This window comes from Salvia hispanica, chromosome 4 (genome assembly GCF_023119035.1).
Source record: "Salvia hispanica cultivar TCC Black 2014 chromosome 4, UniMelb_Shisp_WGS_1.0, whole genome shotgun sequence".
Classification (NCBI taxonomy): Eukaryota; Viridiplantae; Streptophyta; class Magnoliopsida; order Lamiales; family Lamiaceae; genus Salvia; species Salvia hispanica.
In genome coordinates, this window is record NC_062968.1 from 34,273,971 (window position 1) to 34,288,506 (window position 14,536).

The 14,536-nt window shown below is 38.5% G+C and overlaps 1 protein-coding gene across 4 annotated transcripts; it reads right to left on the reverse strand.

Moving 5' to 3' along the window:
- Positions 1–205: 205 nt before the first annotated feature.
- On the reverse strand, positions 206–13,913 carry LOC125185681. 4 transcript variants are annotated; one of them, XM_048082260.1, is made up of 17 exons: positions 13,455–13,913; positions 10,094–12,667; positions 9,132–9,567; positions 8,793–9,021; positions 7,710–7,874; positions 6,648–6,920; positions 6,293–6,538; positions 5,544–5,939; positions 4,134–5,462; positions 3,987–4,043; positions 2,969–3,397; positions 2,364–2,587; positions 1,864–1,997; positions 1,502–1,759; positions 980–1,158; positions 698–850; positions 206–607 (listed from the first exon to the last, which is right to left on the reverse strand). In XM_048082260.1, exons 1-16 carry the CDS (start codon positions 13,861–13,863, stop codon positions 740–742), a joined length of 7,449 nt encoding a protein of 2,482 aa, XP_047938217.1. In that variant the 5' UTR covers positions 13,864–13,913; the 3' UTR covers positions 206–607; positions 698–739. The 4 variants fall into 4 exon arrangements, with proteins under 4 accessions (XP_047938217.1, XP_047938214.1, XP_047938218.1 ...); XM_048082257.1 differs by having other exon boundaries at positions 206–850; XM_048082261.1 differs by having other exon boundaries at positions 206–850; positions 10,094–12,647; positions 13,455–13,609.
- Positions 13,914–14,536: the final 623 nt, after the last annotated feature.

Here is a 14,536-nt window from a genome sequence, read left to right on the forward strand (position 1 = left end):
ATATACTGGTGAATATTGTGTAGGAATTCAAATGTACAAACCAGACTTGCATAGTTCCAAACTCCGGCGTGGTCGAAACCAACTAATCACACCATGTTGGTTTATATCAAATTAATTTAATTAGTTACATCTCACTCTACTTATCACTTGTAACATTGGCTCACTTCAATTCTCGGCTTCACCAGACTAGAAGACAGACAAAAAATTAATAAATAAAAAGCGCATTTGATTTGATCTATTCGTAATAATGTACACTGCATACACACTTGACAATTGACAAGGAAGTGCCCTATTTATGTTTGAAAATCACTATACAAAGCCTCCATCATAGTCTATCCCGTCGCATCCAGCCAATTACTGCAACAGATGCTGTTTGAAGAAGAACTAACCAACTGCTCTCTGCTGGCTTGCTTCAAATGCATAAGACCTAGACTTTATGCATAATCTCTCTCAAAACTGAATGATGGTGTCATTTGGCCACATCCAGTTAGTTCAGTTCCCATTAAACTGGAGAGTGTGATGGCAGAAATGCTGAGATTGGTTAAGAAAATCATAACAGCATTTAACCTCAGAGTTAGCTCCACGCCCAAGTTTGGAAACAAGATCACTGCTGCCAATGTTCAGATTCTGGGTGGATAAGGGAACTATAACTTTGCCGGTTGCACGTGTGCTCAATTGCTGAGATGAAGTCTGATACCTCTTTGCATGTGAGACAACGGCACAGCGATGGAGTTGGATCTTAATTTGTTGTCTCCAGTGGATTGCCTTGAAATCCGATGTATTTTACAATACCATCTCCTCCACATGTAAGGAAGCCATTAGAAACAACCTGAATGTCTGTGACTGCAGCCTGCAAAAGAGAGGGTGGATATTTAGTTCTACATTTTGAAACAGGAAGTGCTCGAGTCATAATAGACTGATAAAATTGGCACTTCAGCCTTTTTTAACTAAAAATAATGGTGACTGTCTTTGGAATTACCCGAACAACTCCACCAAATCCACGAGAGCTAGGTTGCAAGAAGGTGTGCCTTTCATGCAATTTTGGCCAGTGAAATACTAACTTGGCCCTCTTCGCATCCCAAAGCTTCACATCCCCATCCTTACTCCCAGTCAAGAAGAAACTGGTATTTGGAATTGTAGAAATTTTGGTGATACTCCCTTCATGCAGATAATGACAGTGTCAGTTTAAGCTCTGTATTTGAGCTAATAATATACATAGAGAGAGATGGTGAGATACATTGAGAATTTTACTCAACCTTAGAGGTAAGAATGATGCAAAATGTGAATTATGCATGCATATTAATAGTGAATTTCATGCATATGAAATTCCCGAATAATTCACCATTAGTGAAATTCAACCAGGTGCTTTTCCACAAATTTCTTATGCATGGGATTTACTGTGTTTATGCATGCATAACATTTATGTGTCATTCTCAATTCTCACGAATATCTACCATTCTCACTGGATCCTTCCCACGTGTATGCATATAAGTTACGGTACCTGAGTGGGCCTTTGGTATGTACCAAAGCATACCATTCCTATTTTGGTCACCAGTTTTGCTACGCATATCAACAGAAGATGAAGCATTCATATTATGTTCCCCAGGATCCAAGTGCTTGTGTTTCTTAGTCCTTCCTGTAGCTATGTAACGGAAGTCGTGAAGCCCAACATCACCACCTTTTCCACCAGTTAAAATGAGAGGAGAGACAGAACCACTCCCTATGTCATTATCGAAAACGGCAAGGGATCGAGCACCTCCTGGATCAAGAAAGCACACATTCTTTTTTGAAACAGGAAAGGATGCATTATTAAATTATAACAAATTCTGAACATAGTTCACCAGAAACTTAAATAAAACAAACCTTCATGACACATTATTGAAGCTTGAGAAGTAGCTGGAGGAGCAAGTGTGTCCCATACAACAACATTCACCCCATTGGAGCTGTATCCTGCTGCAGCCACAATTGATCCACTTGCCGTAACATAAGTAACATCCCTATAATGACGAGATGAAATCAGAAGGCAACTAAAAAGCAAGAAAAAGGACCTGGAGCATGCAAATGCCAGTGGTAAATGCCTGTCAGGGAAGAAGCATAGAGCAAATTTTCAAGTGATACAGAAACCAGCAGACAATAAACTCCTTTTACAAAAAATCTATAAAGAATAATAAAGAGCAGAATTTTTCCCCCTGGGGAAAAACTAGGCAGATTGGGAACCAGCAAAAAAGAATAAGAGCGAGATTGGGCAAAAAATTGTATTTGCCTATTTCACTTCTGGCAGAATGTCTCACGAAAGTAAAGAAAGTATAGTTATTCAATTGCAGACTTTATCAGCAGTTTAATTATTTAGAGTAGTTACTCACGCAGTATGATTGTTAAAGCAGACAGAAGATTCTGTAGGATGAATGTTACTTCTTCCTCCCACTTCAAGCTGCCACGTGCATACAGTTCCATCTAATGCGGCAGTCACAAATCTGTGTCCACAGTGGTCAAAACGCGCAGCAGACACAGTGGCAAGAGCATAAGGTGTAGGTACATTTGCAGCCGGAAGTACTCCATAGGTTGCAGTAGCTGTGCCCTTCCCAAACTGAAAGATCATATTTTAGATTGATTTTCATGGTAAACAAGAGCAATGAGAGGGAATTTTAAGAAAATGCATATACTGCTTCCTGCATATTTTAAACTATGCCCACTGTAGTTTTATTTCTACACATGCCTTCTGTACTTACACATGCCTTCTGTACTTTGCCCTTTGATCAATAACGCAGGAAGCACAAGGTTTTCTAATTTTTCATTTATTTTCTTTGAGAAAGTACAAGGGTATAAATGAAATTTTGAATACAAATCAAAAAGGTTAGTAGAAGAAAATTACTCAGGGCAAATATTGAAAAATGAATGGATAGAGAGGGAAGGAGTGAGATTTAGAGTGGAAGAGGCAAGGGGTAAAAATGGAAGCACAGAAACATACCTCCCAAAGGTATATGCGAGTATTGCTGGAACCAACCAAGAAGAAAGGCCTGCATGGATGTGATGCAAATGCGCTTGTCCTTACACTATCAATTGTTGCAGGTGGATCAAGGAACTCATCAAAACTTTCTTGTAGATCCCAATCAAGGCTGGATGCTCCCATACCAGCATATCCTGGAATGCCAAAGGCTCCCCCACCAGTTAATTCTCCTCCTGGTTGCACCAAGGAGCCTGCACCAATTGTGGCCCCTCCCAACCCAAGGTGTGTGGCCTTCTTACTTCCAAAGCCCACAGCAGAAGAACCATTTGTAGGAACTGGAGTGGACTCGTATCCTGCCCACCCATTGTGCGGCCAGTCTGCTTCTCCCCAAATACATTCAGCTTTATACCTATCAGGAATCCCATCCTCCCAGTTGAAATATACTATCCCCTGAAATGGAAACCATTAGCATATGCACAGGGAAAACCAATCAAGAAATAAATTATTACTGGGGAAATTTTGGCTATATCACAGCACAAGCACCCATTTGAACAAAAGAAATACATAGACAACAGCTCAAATATAGCTTAAAGCTTGTTTACAAAAGGTTGATCCGATACGAAAATTTAAAAAAAAAATGTAAAATCTACTTCATAAAACTGAAGGCAAGTTCACAGGTACTATTAGTTCTTATTTTCAAAATTAAAGGATAAATTGAGGAAGCAGGATAAAGATAGCAGAAGCTAATCCTACTAAAATTGCAAAAGGCTCATAGTGGCTCAAACCCACAGGACATGGCCAAAGATTACAGATCCTTCCAAATTAAACTAGTATTTCATCCTCCACCAATCTACAATATTTGCACCCTACAAAGCTAACAATTGAGTGATAACAAATTCAAGTTTTTAATTATCATTTATATATGCTTCAAAACAAATTCAAACAACCAATAGCAGATAAGCTCCAAAGTTTTCATGTACTAGACAGCCCTTTACATTCAGGAAAAGCAAAACATAATGAACCAAACACAGGTACAAACCTTCTTATTGCTAGCAAGTGTAGCCTGGGATTGATCGATGGAGTTTATGCACAGAGCCTGCTCCAAAAATTAAAGCAGGTGAGGCGAAATTAAAATTATATGGAATTGCAGAACTATATATAGGGATAGGAAAGGGTGCAAGGGTACCTCCAAAAGTTCTCCATTTCTTCTACATATTTCTTTAGGATTTTGGAAAGGCATCACCCTCTTTGAGTCACATGTATTATTATCATCAGAAGTTTTAAAAGGATGATCTGGGGTTGTACATGCTAAAGGTGATCCAATTGCACGAGGACTACCAAATCCATCTTCTTTATCCCAATTTTCCTCTAATCCGAACTCTGCTGTGATGCTTGCATATGCATAACTCCATCCACTAGATGACTTTTGCTTAATGTATGGTAGCCAATTGTGATACTCTTTCTCAAAGGTTCCACGAAGGATTTCGGAACCAGCAAAAATATTCCTTAACTTATCAAGATCTGGCAACTCATTGCCGTGGTCTAATGGTTTTGGATATTCAATCATTGGATTAATATTCTCCCCTCCTGATTGATACAGACCATTTTCAAAGGATGAAAGGTTATTTTTGTTCAAAGTATTTGCTTCTTGAAGTAGGTACGTTGCAAATTGCTTTGAACAATAAAACGAAATATCTGAGCACGTGAGCTTGAGAAACTGAACCAAAGTGCTAGAGGTCAATCTGGCTTGTTGCTGTAGATTATTTCCATCAAGTTCTAATACAGGGGGAGGCCCAGAAGAAAAAAAATCTTCAGGTACTTCAGGCAATGTACTGAGTTGATGTTCCAAGAATTTAGACATGCACACCCAAAAAGAAGAACTGATGATATGCCAGGCCTTGTTATCAGAAACTGCTCCGCTTGGTTCCTGCTTTTGTCCTGACTCAACATACACTAAACCATGAGCTAGCAACTCCATAACCTCACTAATAAGTTTATTCAGATTCTCCATCTTCAACCCATTAGAGCCACTTTCGTCCAGTAAATTAGACAGAATAGGTCCAATAGATACAATAATAGCTTTGAAATTCTTTTGAAGCCAAGCTGTAGCAAAAAGTATATGGAATTCAAACAAACTGACAACAAATAAAAGTAACTTCTGAAAATCTACAGCTTGGGATCTTAGGAACAGCTGCAACATAGCTCTTAGACACATAAATGTCTCTGTCATGCCCTGATCTGACAAACCCCACACAGTAAGCCAGCATAACCTGCCTTCACTAGAAAGACTATCCACGGAAAAATATGTTGATCTCAAGCAGTTTTTGCAAGAGGCAACAATATATTTCACATACAGTGATAACATTTCTTCAGTAGCTTTAAACAGATTGGATGGAGAACAAAACAAATCATCAGGGCGATTACTCTTTTCTTGCGACAGGAACTTTGGAGCATAATCTTGTAATATGTAGTGTCCAATAAAGTCTAGACCATTATGGCACAAAGACAATACAATCTGTGTAAGCAAAACAAAAAAGTTTAGGTAACCCCAAAATGATTAGAATGCAGTGCACTTGTTCAAATCAACACCAATTACCATTTTAATTAGATGGAGAGGAACCAAGAGGAATTTTTGCTGGAAATATGTAATAGCTTCTGTCAACTTGTCTTCAAATTCCTTCAGTAATTTCTCAAAGTCCTGACGGTCAACCTCCAGGTTTATAGCCTCTTTGAAAGAAGATGGCCTATCATTTTCTAAAGAGCTTGGATGTTCTTTCATCAAGGTTGACATGTACTGCAATGCTAAATATAACTTACAATACGATATAATATGGAAAGATGTCTCTTCCAACATCCAGTTTGAGGAGTTCTCATACACAGATGGTTGTGTCAATTCAGCAGGAAGATCACCAGTTGGGTTATGCGTCAAGCTCCCATGGGTAGGGCCACCAAATATGCTCACAGATGACAAAAGGCTCTCCAACGCTTCAAGCTTGTTGGGAAACAAAATAGAACTGGCCATTACTCTTTTGATTTAGAAATCATCCTTGAAGATAAAACTATACAGATGGGCAAGCAGAAGCTCAGCATGCTAATAATTACTTCTCCAAGATATACTCATAGAAGTGAAAATTTTATAATCCTTAAGCATACTGTCATCGCCATAAAGAAGAAGGAAGCTTTAGGAAGAGTAATTTCCGGTTCCATAGTCAATAACTATCATCAACATGTGCTATTGCCTATAGCCTATTATACTATTGAAGTAATAGCATCACGTAATACTGTACATTTTACTAGAGTTACAGCCTAAACATAAGTCCAAATAAATTGTGTAGAGACACTTACAGGTAGCCCACATCTTCGGAAGGAAGTAATATTCATCAGAGATGCCCACCGACAGAGATTAGCAGCATTAAGCTCCCCAACAGCATTTTTCAATTTAGTTTTGTTTGCCAACATCAGGCAATATTGACCAATACTTGGATCCAGAAAACAGGTATGAGAGGATGAAAGGACAGAAATATTGACCTCCGAACCCACTTCAGCACCAAGCATTCTGAAAAACGATTGGGGATAATTTCCCAATAGCCACTGCTCCCAAAATGATAAAATAGGACATTCAACAATATGAATATAAGGTGCATGACAGAGAAACCTGACATATAAATAAAGTTTATAGTGCTGTAGAGATTATCCTTACCTCTAGAAAACTTGCCATCCAGAAGTCGCCTTTTGATAGTGCAGATGGGAGGAGAAACTTTACAATGAGATTGCATTCTAAAGGTCCACCACATCCCTCTATGAGACGACATATTACAAGAGCAAGCTGTTCATCTCCAAGGTTCTTGGCACAGACTGTCACAGCAGAAGAAGCATCTCCTCCGAGCAAAAAGAAAGCTACTGCTAGCTCCAGTTGATGTTTTCCCAATAGTACATAAGCATTTTTAATAGCTGCAGCCTTATGTTTATCTTCCTATAAAGAAAGTTGGTTCAGTTAACTCATTCAAATTAAGGAACAATCTGACACCATCTAGAAGAGTAACTTCTATAGGACCGTCTAGGTGAAAGTAGCAAAAGATATATATATTCATAAAGCAAATGTTAGAGAGGGTACAGGGTAGTGTAGATAGGTTGATAACTTGCTAGCTTCAAGGGTTTTGGTTAAAAAGGAGAACAAAATGCATAAAGAATTTTTTGTTTGTTGTCCATGAAAACTAAGAAAGAAACAAAATTCAAGGAGCGTGTAATGCAAATGGTGAAATTTATTAACCTCACAAACATGAGAGGAGAACTGAGAAATGAGTATACACTATTCCCTCGGGCACCAAACATCACCATTACCATTTGCCTTCAGATAATTTTTTCTAGCACACATATCTGGCCTTTACTTCCTTTGATTTCACTCAATTTTTTCCTTTTCCTCAACTTAACCATCAAATGAATTTGGCCTTACAGGAGTAATAATGTCTCCTTTTTGTGTGTGTTACTTTAGTATTAAAGTACCGCAACATGTGGCATTGAGCATAGATCAGAAGTTATATTTTTTAAGAATTTGTTTATGTGCATACAATTCTCTGGGTTTCTCTGGGATCTATGTTAGCCACAAGTTCCCAAAGTTTGCTGATCTAATACAATCTCCCTTAATGGATTACAAAATAACTGCACAAGGGTATGGATTTTGACACTCAAAATTGGCAGCTGAAGAGTTTAAGCTTTTTATCTTACGTGAGGTTAAAGAAAATTGTGATAGATCATTAGATACCTGAAAGTTTCTAAAGAGAAATCCCGCTAATGGTTTATCCTTTTCATCTTTGCTTATTTTGAAGAGGCCAGCCAAAACTTGAAGCCTGTTTAACACAATATAAAGGAGTAAACAGGCCTTAGGATCTTTCTTCTTCATATACTGTTGTCTAGCCAGCTTTTCCATCTGCAGTAAGAAAGACACTGTCAAACCCCTAGATAAGAATGACTAAGAGGGAAGACAACCACCCTTCCATGCATCTTACAAGATTATTCTACGATGGAGGTGCTCAACAATTCAGTTCTAGCTATCAAAAATAAAAATTTGCAAATAAAAAATAAATATAAATCATCTAAACTGGCAGCTGCAAAAGTGTTATAGAATATGTTATAGAATAAGTATCCCACATCAGTTATGTGACCTACTCTGGCTTAGTCTCTTGTACTATATATATGTGCTTTATGAATTAATGACAAAACCTACTATTCCATGATATTTAACTCATATCTTTAGTGATATTATTTACAAATAAACCCTTCCAATCTGAAAAGGTATACAAAGGACAAAATATCTTTCAGAGCATAAGATTGACATCAAATAACATAATGGCACACACAAATAAATACATATATACTAGATATATTTCGTGAGAAATGAGAAATTTGCATTAACACGAATTGTGCATGCATAGTGCATAAATTCCATGAATTAGAGATGAATAAGCATCTGGGCTCGAATCCCCATAGGTCAAATTATTCGTTCATCTCTTATTCATGTATTTATGTGTTTATGCATGTTTAATTCATGTTGATGGATGTTACTCATTTCTCACATTAAATCCAATTCTCACCGGATCCCAAGAAGAGTATTAGAAGTATCTATGAGTATTCGTTCAGATGAAAACGATGCAGGCTTATCTATAAATATATGACCTACACATGGAAACATGTACAGTGCTGTGAGTCATTAGCTACATACAAGAGCATTTTACTAGATGTAGTGCCTCTACATTATGCTTTTGCCATTCAGATTATGTTAGAGCCATAACAGAGCATAAGCAACTGCAAATATTTGTCTACTTTTTAGCATTAGCTCACACCATACCTTAACCCTCAACTGCGATACATTTGTATACCAGAACCCAACACCCATACTGCGCATTTCTTCCCAAGATGGCTCTGTTGGTAGTAACGAATTAAACAAATTGTCATGGCAATCTGAATGAAAAGCCCACCCAATGAGTCCTGGAGAGACAACAAACTCTTCCACCAGAGGCAACCTACTATATCTTTGAGCAAAATATAGTTGCTGGAACCTCACTGCAACCCAGAATCTTCAGTGAAAAAAAGGCTAGTCAGTTGATGGCAAACTACCATAGAGTTCTAAGAAATGGAATGTAAAATTGAATAATATTAGTGATAATGGTTCAAAGTTCAAACTTACCTCCGACCAGGTTCATCTAGACTTCCATAAGCAGAAGTTGAGTTAGCATTACCAACTTCTCGTAGAAGATCAACAAGTGCAATGGCCTGTATCTTTTCGTCTGTATTTATGCAATTATAAGAATGCAAACTCTCAAGAGATTCAATGAAGCCATCAAATTCAGATTTGGACAGCGATGAAGTCATGGTGGAATTATGAGCACCATAACCACCCTCCGGGACAGAGTTAAATAAACCCGTGTGAAGTTGGGATGTACTCCAATGAAATACGTTACCACTTGAATGAAGTGGAAGAATCCCATCAAGATAATCTGACAAGGGAACTGGTGAAACTAAACTGCTAGGCATTTTAGCACCATGACCTTGTTCAGACAAAGTGCCAGAAGCAAGATGTTTAGCAAGATGGCGTAGAGCTATAAACGCACGTTTCCAGTTACCTGAAGCCATAAAACAATAAGGTAAAGAAAAGTAATGATAAATGTTAAGCATTCTAACAACTAAGAACATGAACATCATGAAGTTCCAAGTAGAATGAGTTAACAAAGCAAAAGGGATCCATGTCATTAGATATATATGTTGACTAAATGTACTCCCTTAGTGACATCCAAGAAGATGGCAAGCATCCAGCTAGAGCTATTGCATGGACTATGTATGCCTTTCTCCAAACAGATTTCAGAGTGGGGAATAAAAAGAGTTTGTTTCAGAAGATAAATTCTGCTTTTAATTCTCAAATTTCAAACAACTAGGAAACAGGTGGTTAAAGCTGTTAAGTATTTGGAACCAGGGTCTCAAAAGTTTGAGGTTCACATTAGGACAGAAACTACTTTTAATTGACAATTCATCATTGTAAATTGGTGTTCATGCTGATTTAAACAGATGAAACATTCACCATCAGTTTAAAGGATAAAGAGACACAAAAACTTAACATAAAAATATTAGTAACCATTTCATGACCAGCAGTACCTGAGCACAAGTTATTAAAAAGGGCCTCTGGGTGAAATAGAGGCAAAGATCCTCCTATCTTTTCGGCTATTTCTGACATGCTCCAGAAACATTTTTCGGTGGCATAACTGTACCACTGGAAGCTCTCAACATTGTTTTTCATCTTTGCAGGGGGCTGCGACTCATATTTGCCTCCAATTTTTGATAGTGCTTTTTCAGAATCAGTGAAAGTTGAATAGTGCACAATGTCATGGGAGCCAGTGTAATCAGATAACGACAAAAAGTGACTGAAAATACTAAAATACTTGTCGTGAACTACTACAGCTGTGCCCTTAGGGCCCCAAAGGAAGTCAGAAATAGGAGGTAGATTACTCTTAGCTGCAATGCATATCCAAGCATTTTCTTCCATAGGCTTCTCTGATTTTAATTCACCTTGACCCCCACGGCGTCGTGAAGCATATATCCGCAAATCATTTTGTGAACAAACGGCAAGTAATAGCTGACCAATTCCCATTTTTAACCAATTAAAAGCAACAATCACCCCATCAAAACAAAGTTTATCTTCCAGCATGAAGCTGCCCACACCTTTGACATGCAAGCATTCCCATATGCAAAGTGTAGTAGAATGATTTTTTGATAGACTATTTTTGGAGGCAGAAGCAATCTTTTGGCCACAGGGACTCATAGAGACATTTAGTATAGGACCTTGCTGAGAAGTAAGGACCCCAACAAGAGCCCACTTCTTATCTGAGCTCAAAGAATCGAGTGGCATGCTCCTCCACAGTTTTAAGCTGCCATTGAAGCAACCAGTTATCATATGATAGGCATAGCAAGTGCTGCCAATCTCATCGGGAGAACTCAGCTTTTGTGAAGATGAAACCAAGTCACTGGGGCAGACTACAGCACAACTAGTAACCTTGTCATCGTTGTTAGTCACAGGAATGACTGATGAGGCAGGGTCGACTGCAACCAAGTACTGCTTACCAGAAAAATCACCTTCAAATGTTTTCCAGTGGTCATTCAAACAGCTCCCTTGTGAATAATCGCAATGGATGGTTATTTCCCAGGATAAAGCCCTAAAAGTATCCATCCATAATGCTATAAGCAAAAATTTACTAGAAACGGAGTTCCCATCACAGTTGCAAGGCAAAGGGATGGAGCTCATTCTAGTTAGCACTTGTTCTTGACCTTCAATAACTAAGGGCAAAGAAAATAAATTGTGATAAGTGATCTTCTGTTCATTGTTTTTCAAAACCTTAACCAAGAAACAGTCAATGCCATTTGAATGTCCCATGAGAAGAACATTACTGTCACCTAGCACTGTGGGGGCCCAACTCAAGCACGTGTATTTAGGAGAGTGATCGATAATAGCAGGTTTTCCACAGAGTTTCCAAGAGGGTGTAGATATTGGCTGGCCAATATGACTATTGAAAAAGGTTGAAAATGACCAAAAAAGAAGCATTCCATTTCTATCTAAAGAAGCAGCGAGTTTAACTTCAAAAGAAAACGGATGAACTGCAATCTGTAAAATTTTATCGATGTGACCTTCAACTTCTAGCACTCCTTTGGCACAAGCTGCCAAAGAGCTGTTGGCATGAACGTCACTAGCAGATTCCAATTTCATGCTAGCTGAGGTTTGAGAATATAATTGCCACCAAGAGAATGAATTACAAGGTGACAGTTGAACCAATGAGCAAAGAGCGGGAGAGCCAGAAACTTGAGTCCTCATAATGCACACTTTATGCATAAGCAATTGACTTGGTTCCACTACAGAGCTGACTAGATCATGCTTCTTCCATAAAGTAACCCTTGGGAATCTCACTGGAGCAAAATCATCAAGACAGTGAATAGCCCACATCGTTATCACCCTTTCTCGACCAAAACCAATCAACCACTCGCATCTAGCAGCTGTATCATGCTGAAGATTGTCTGAGCATGAATAGTAGCATACTTCTTTATCATTAACAGTCACACCTTCAACGTCCATTGCCCATCTTACAAAGACATCAGAGCCCAGAATACCATTCAGTGTTTGGTTTACCTCGATTACAGAAAGGACACAAAAAGATAACTTTGCTTTGTGGTCACTATTATCCTTTACATTTCTTCTAATCCTCCCATCATCAATTTCACCCCATAACCTAACAGATCCATCAAGGCAGCAAGTTAACAAGATTGGTCTCTGGGCATGCTTAGCATGCTTACTTGGTGGTTTTCCTGTTGAAGGCCTCCACTGTATCATCCCAATAGGCATTGGATGACGCAGCTCATGTTGTGGATATTTAGAATGTCCATCAAATTGAAAAACTAATACACAATCTCCTGCATCATTGGGGAAAGCAGACGAACCTCCAACTTGTACTTCACTCCATGGTGCCGTAGCTGAAAGACCACAGGCACTCCAGGTGGTAGAGACAAGAACTTGAGGGATTTTTGGTTTGAATGACCAAGCTATTTCCCACGACTTCTCCTTCTTTCTCCACATTACAACATCAATGCCTCCTGAAATTATTCCATCTCCTGAAACTGTCCACTGGATGGCCTCAACCTTCATGGATAAGACAAGCATTGTAGTCTGCCTCCAACAAAAAGAACCTGAATCTCAGTAAATAAGTCCATATTCGATTACAAGGGAGAGGGCGTCAGGGGGGAGCGTTTAACTTAAGCAATGTCAGAACTATAGGAAAATCTCAATAGGACTTAATACCAATGCGTAAGACCATCATATATGCTTTTTACGACAATAGAGATGTATACCAGGTTTCTACTCACAACCCAGACAGCAGATGATTATGAAAAAGAAAACCTCTCATCACTACTAACTCATTTCTTTATTTCCAGGGATGGGATAAGAAGTGTGTCTGAGATTTGACTGATAAGTGAGATCAATAATTATTTATTCCTTACTTAGGTGGTCAGAATTTCTTTTTATGTGTGTGTGAGAGTAAAATGCAGGGTCTTAGCCCCTATACATGCACAATATATCTGAGTCCCAATTCTAAAATAACCTAATTAAGAAAATAAAATCTACCTAATAAATATTTGACGGGGAAATTAGAAACAAATCAATCAAACAGATATGTAGCTGCTCCCGCGAGTTCCATTCATTTTAGTATATCTCGGGTTCAGTTTGCATATGCTTAACCATAACCGAGCTCCACAACCATCCCACTAGTGATTCAGAACTCCAAACTCCAAAATGAAATGCAAAAGAGCAAATGCTTCAAGTTTCATCAGGATTACGCCTAATTTCATTTACAAATTCAAGTCATGCGATTTTGATTCTCAATTTTAAAACAATCACACTCTCGTCAAACTCCACCCTTCCAAAATAAACTCAAAACATAAATTCAAGTCAGAAAATCGACAATCGCGAACTTACTGGTTGGATTTTCATCTCCGCCATACGATAACAAAAAAATGCGATCACCCAACGCCACCGCAAGCTCGCCAATGGACGGCGTCGCAGGGGACCAGCACACGGCGGAAACGTGAGCGTCGGCTTCTCGAGATAGCTCGATCACTTGATGATATATCGGCCCGATTCTCGTTTCTGCTTCCGATAGAGGGTCTGGCAAGTGAGATATGACTACGAGAGAGGCGGCGCCGTAGGCGATCCATGAGTGCCCGGCGAAGTCGAGCAGGAAATCGGCGGCCGCCGCGGATCCACAGCGGGATCGTGAGGGAGCGGGAGGAATTATCTCGGATTTGATTAAGTGGAGCGGGAAGCGGGAGCCGACATCGAGCGGCGGCGGCGGGGGAGAAACGGCGGCCGAAGTAGCCTCCGCCATTATCGGAATTAGCAGCGAGATGTATTGAGTGACAGTGCAAATTAGAGGCTGAACGGCATCATACACGATAATGTCAAGACAACTAACAGATCTTCCAATAAAAAAATACTAGGAGCAAATTTTAAGTGGAGTCAAAATGGATACTCAAAATTAAAATTAGATTCTAAACTAAAATTCATCAATTTTTTTAAAAAAGAAATCGAACAATACAATTGCAACAATATTGAGATGCACGAAGAATATTTATTTAATTTCACGAATTATGTAAAAAAAAAATTCAAGAAAATTCAATTAAAACTGATAATTTGGAGCCTATGAAAATTTTACTTTATTTTCCAATGCGATTTCAGAAGCGACGCCTCAAATAGGACCATATCTTAGTTGCTCACGCATCAATCATTAAGTCTTAAGATTAATCGAGATCTGATAATGGAAAAGATAACAAGGAAAAAATATTTATATTATTAAACGACTTTGTTTTATAAAGGTTTAAGAGATGCATTGTTTTGTACACATAAAATTTTTTAAAAATAATTTCACCTAAATCTGATCCATGGATGATTGAAAAAAAACAGCAAAATCATACTCCGTATTTTCGTTCTTTATTCATTGAAATACTGAAAATGTTGAAGGATAAACACGTGATATGATGTTACAACCGTAACATTTATAC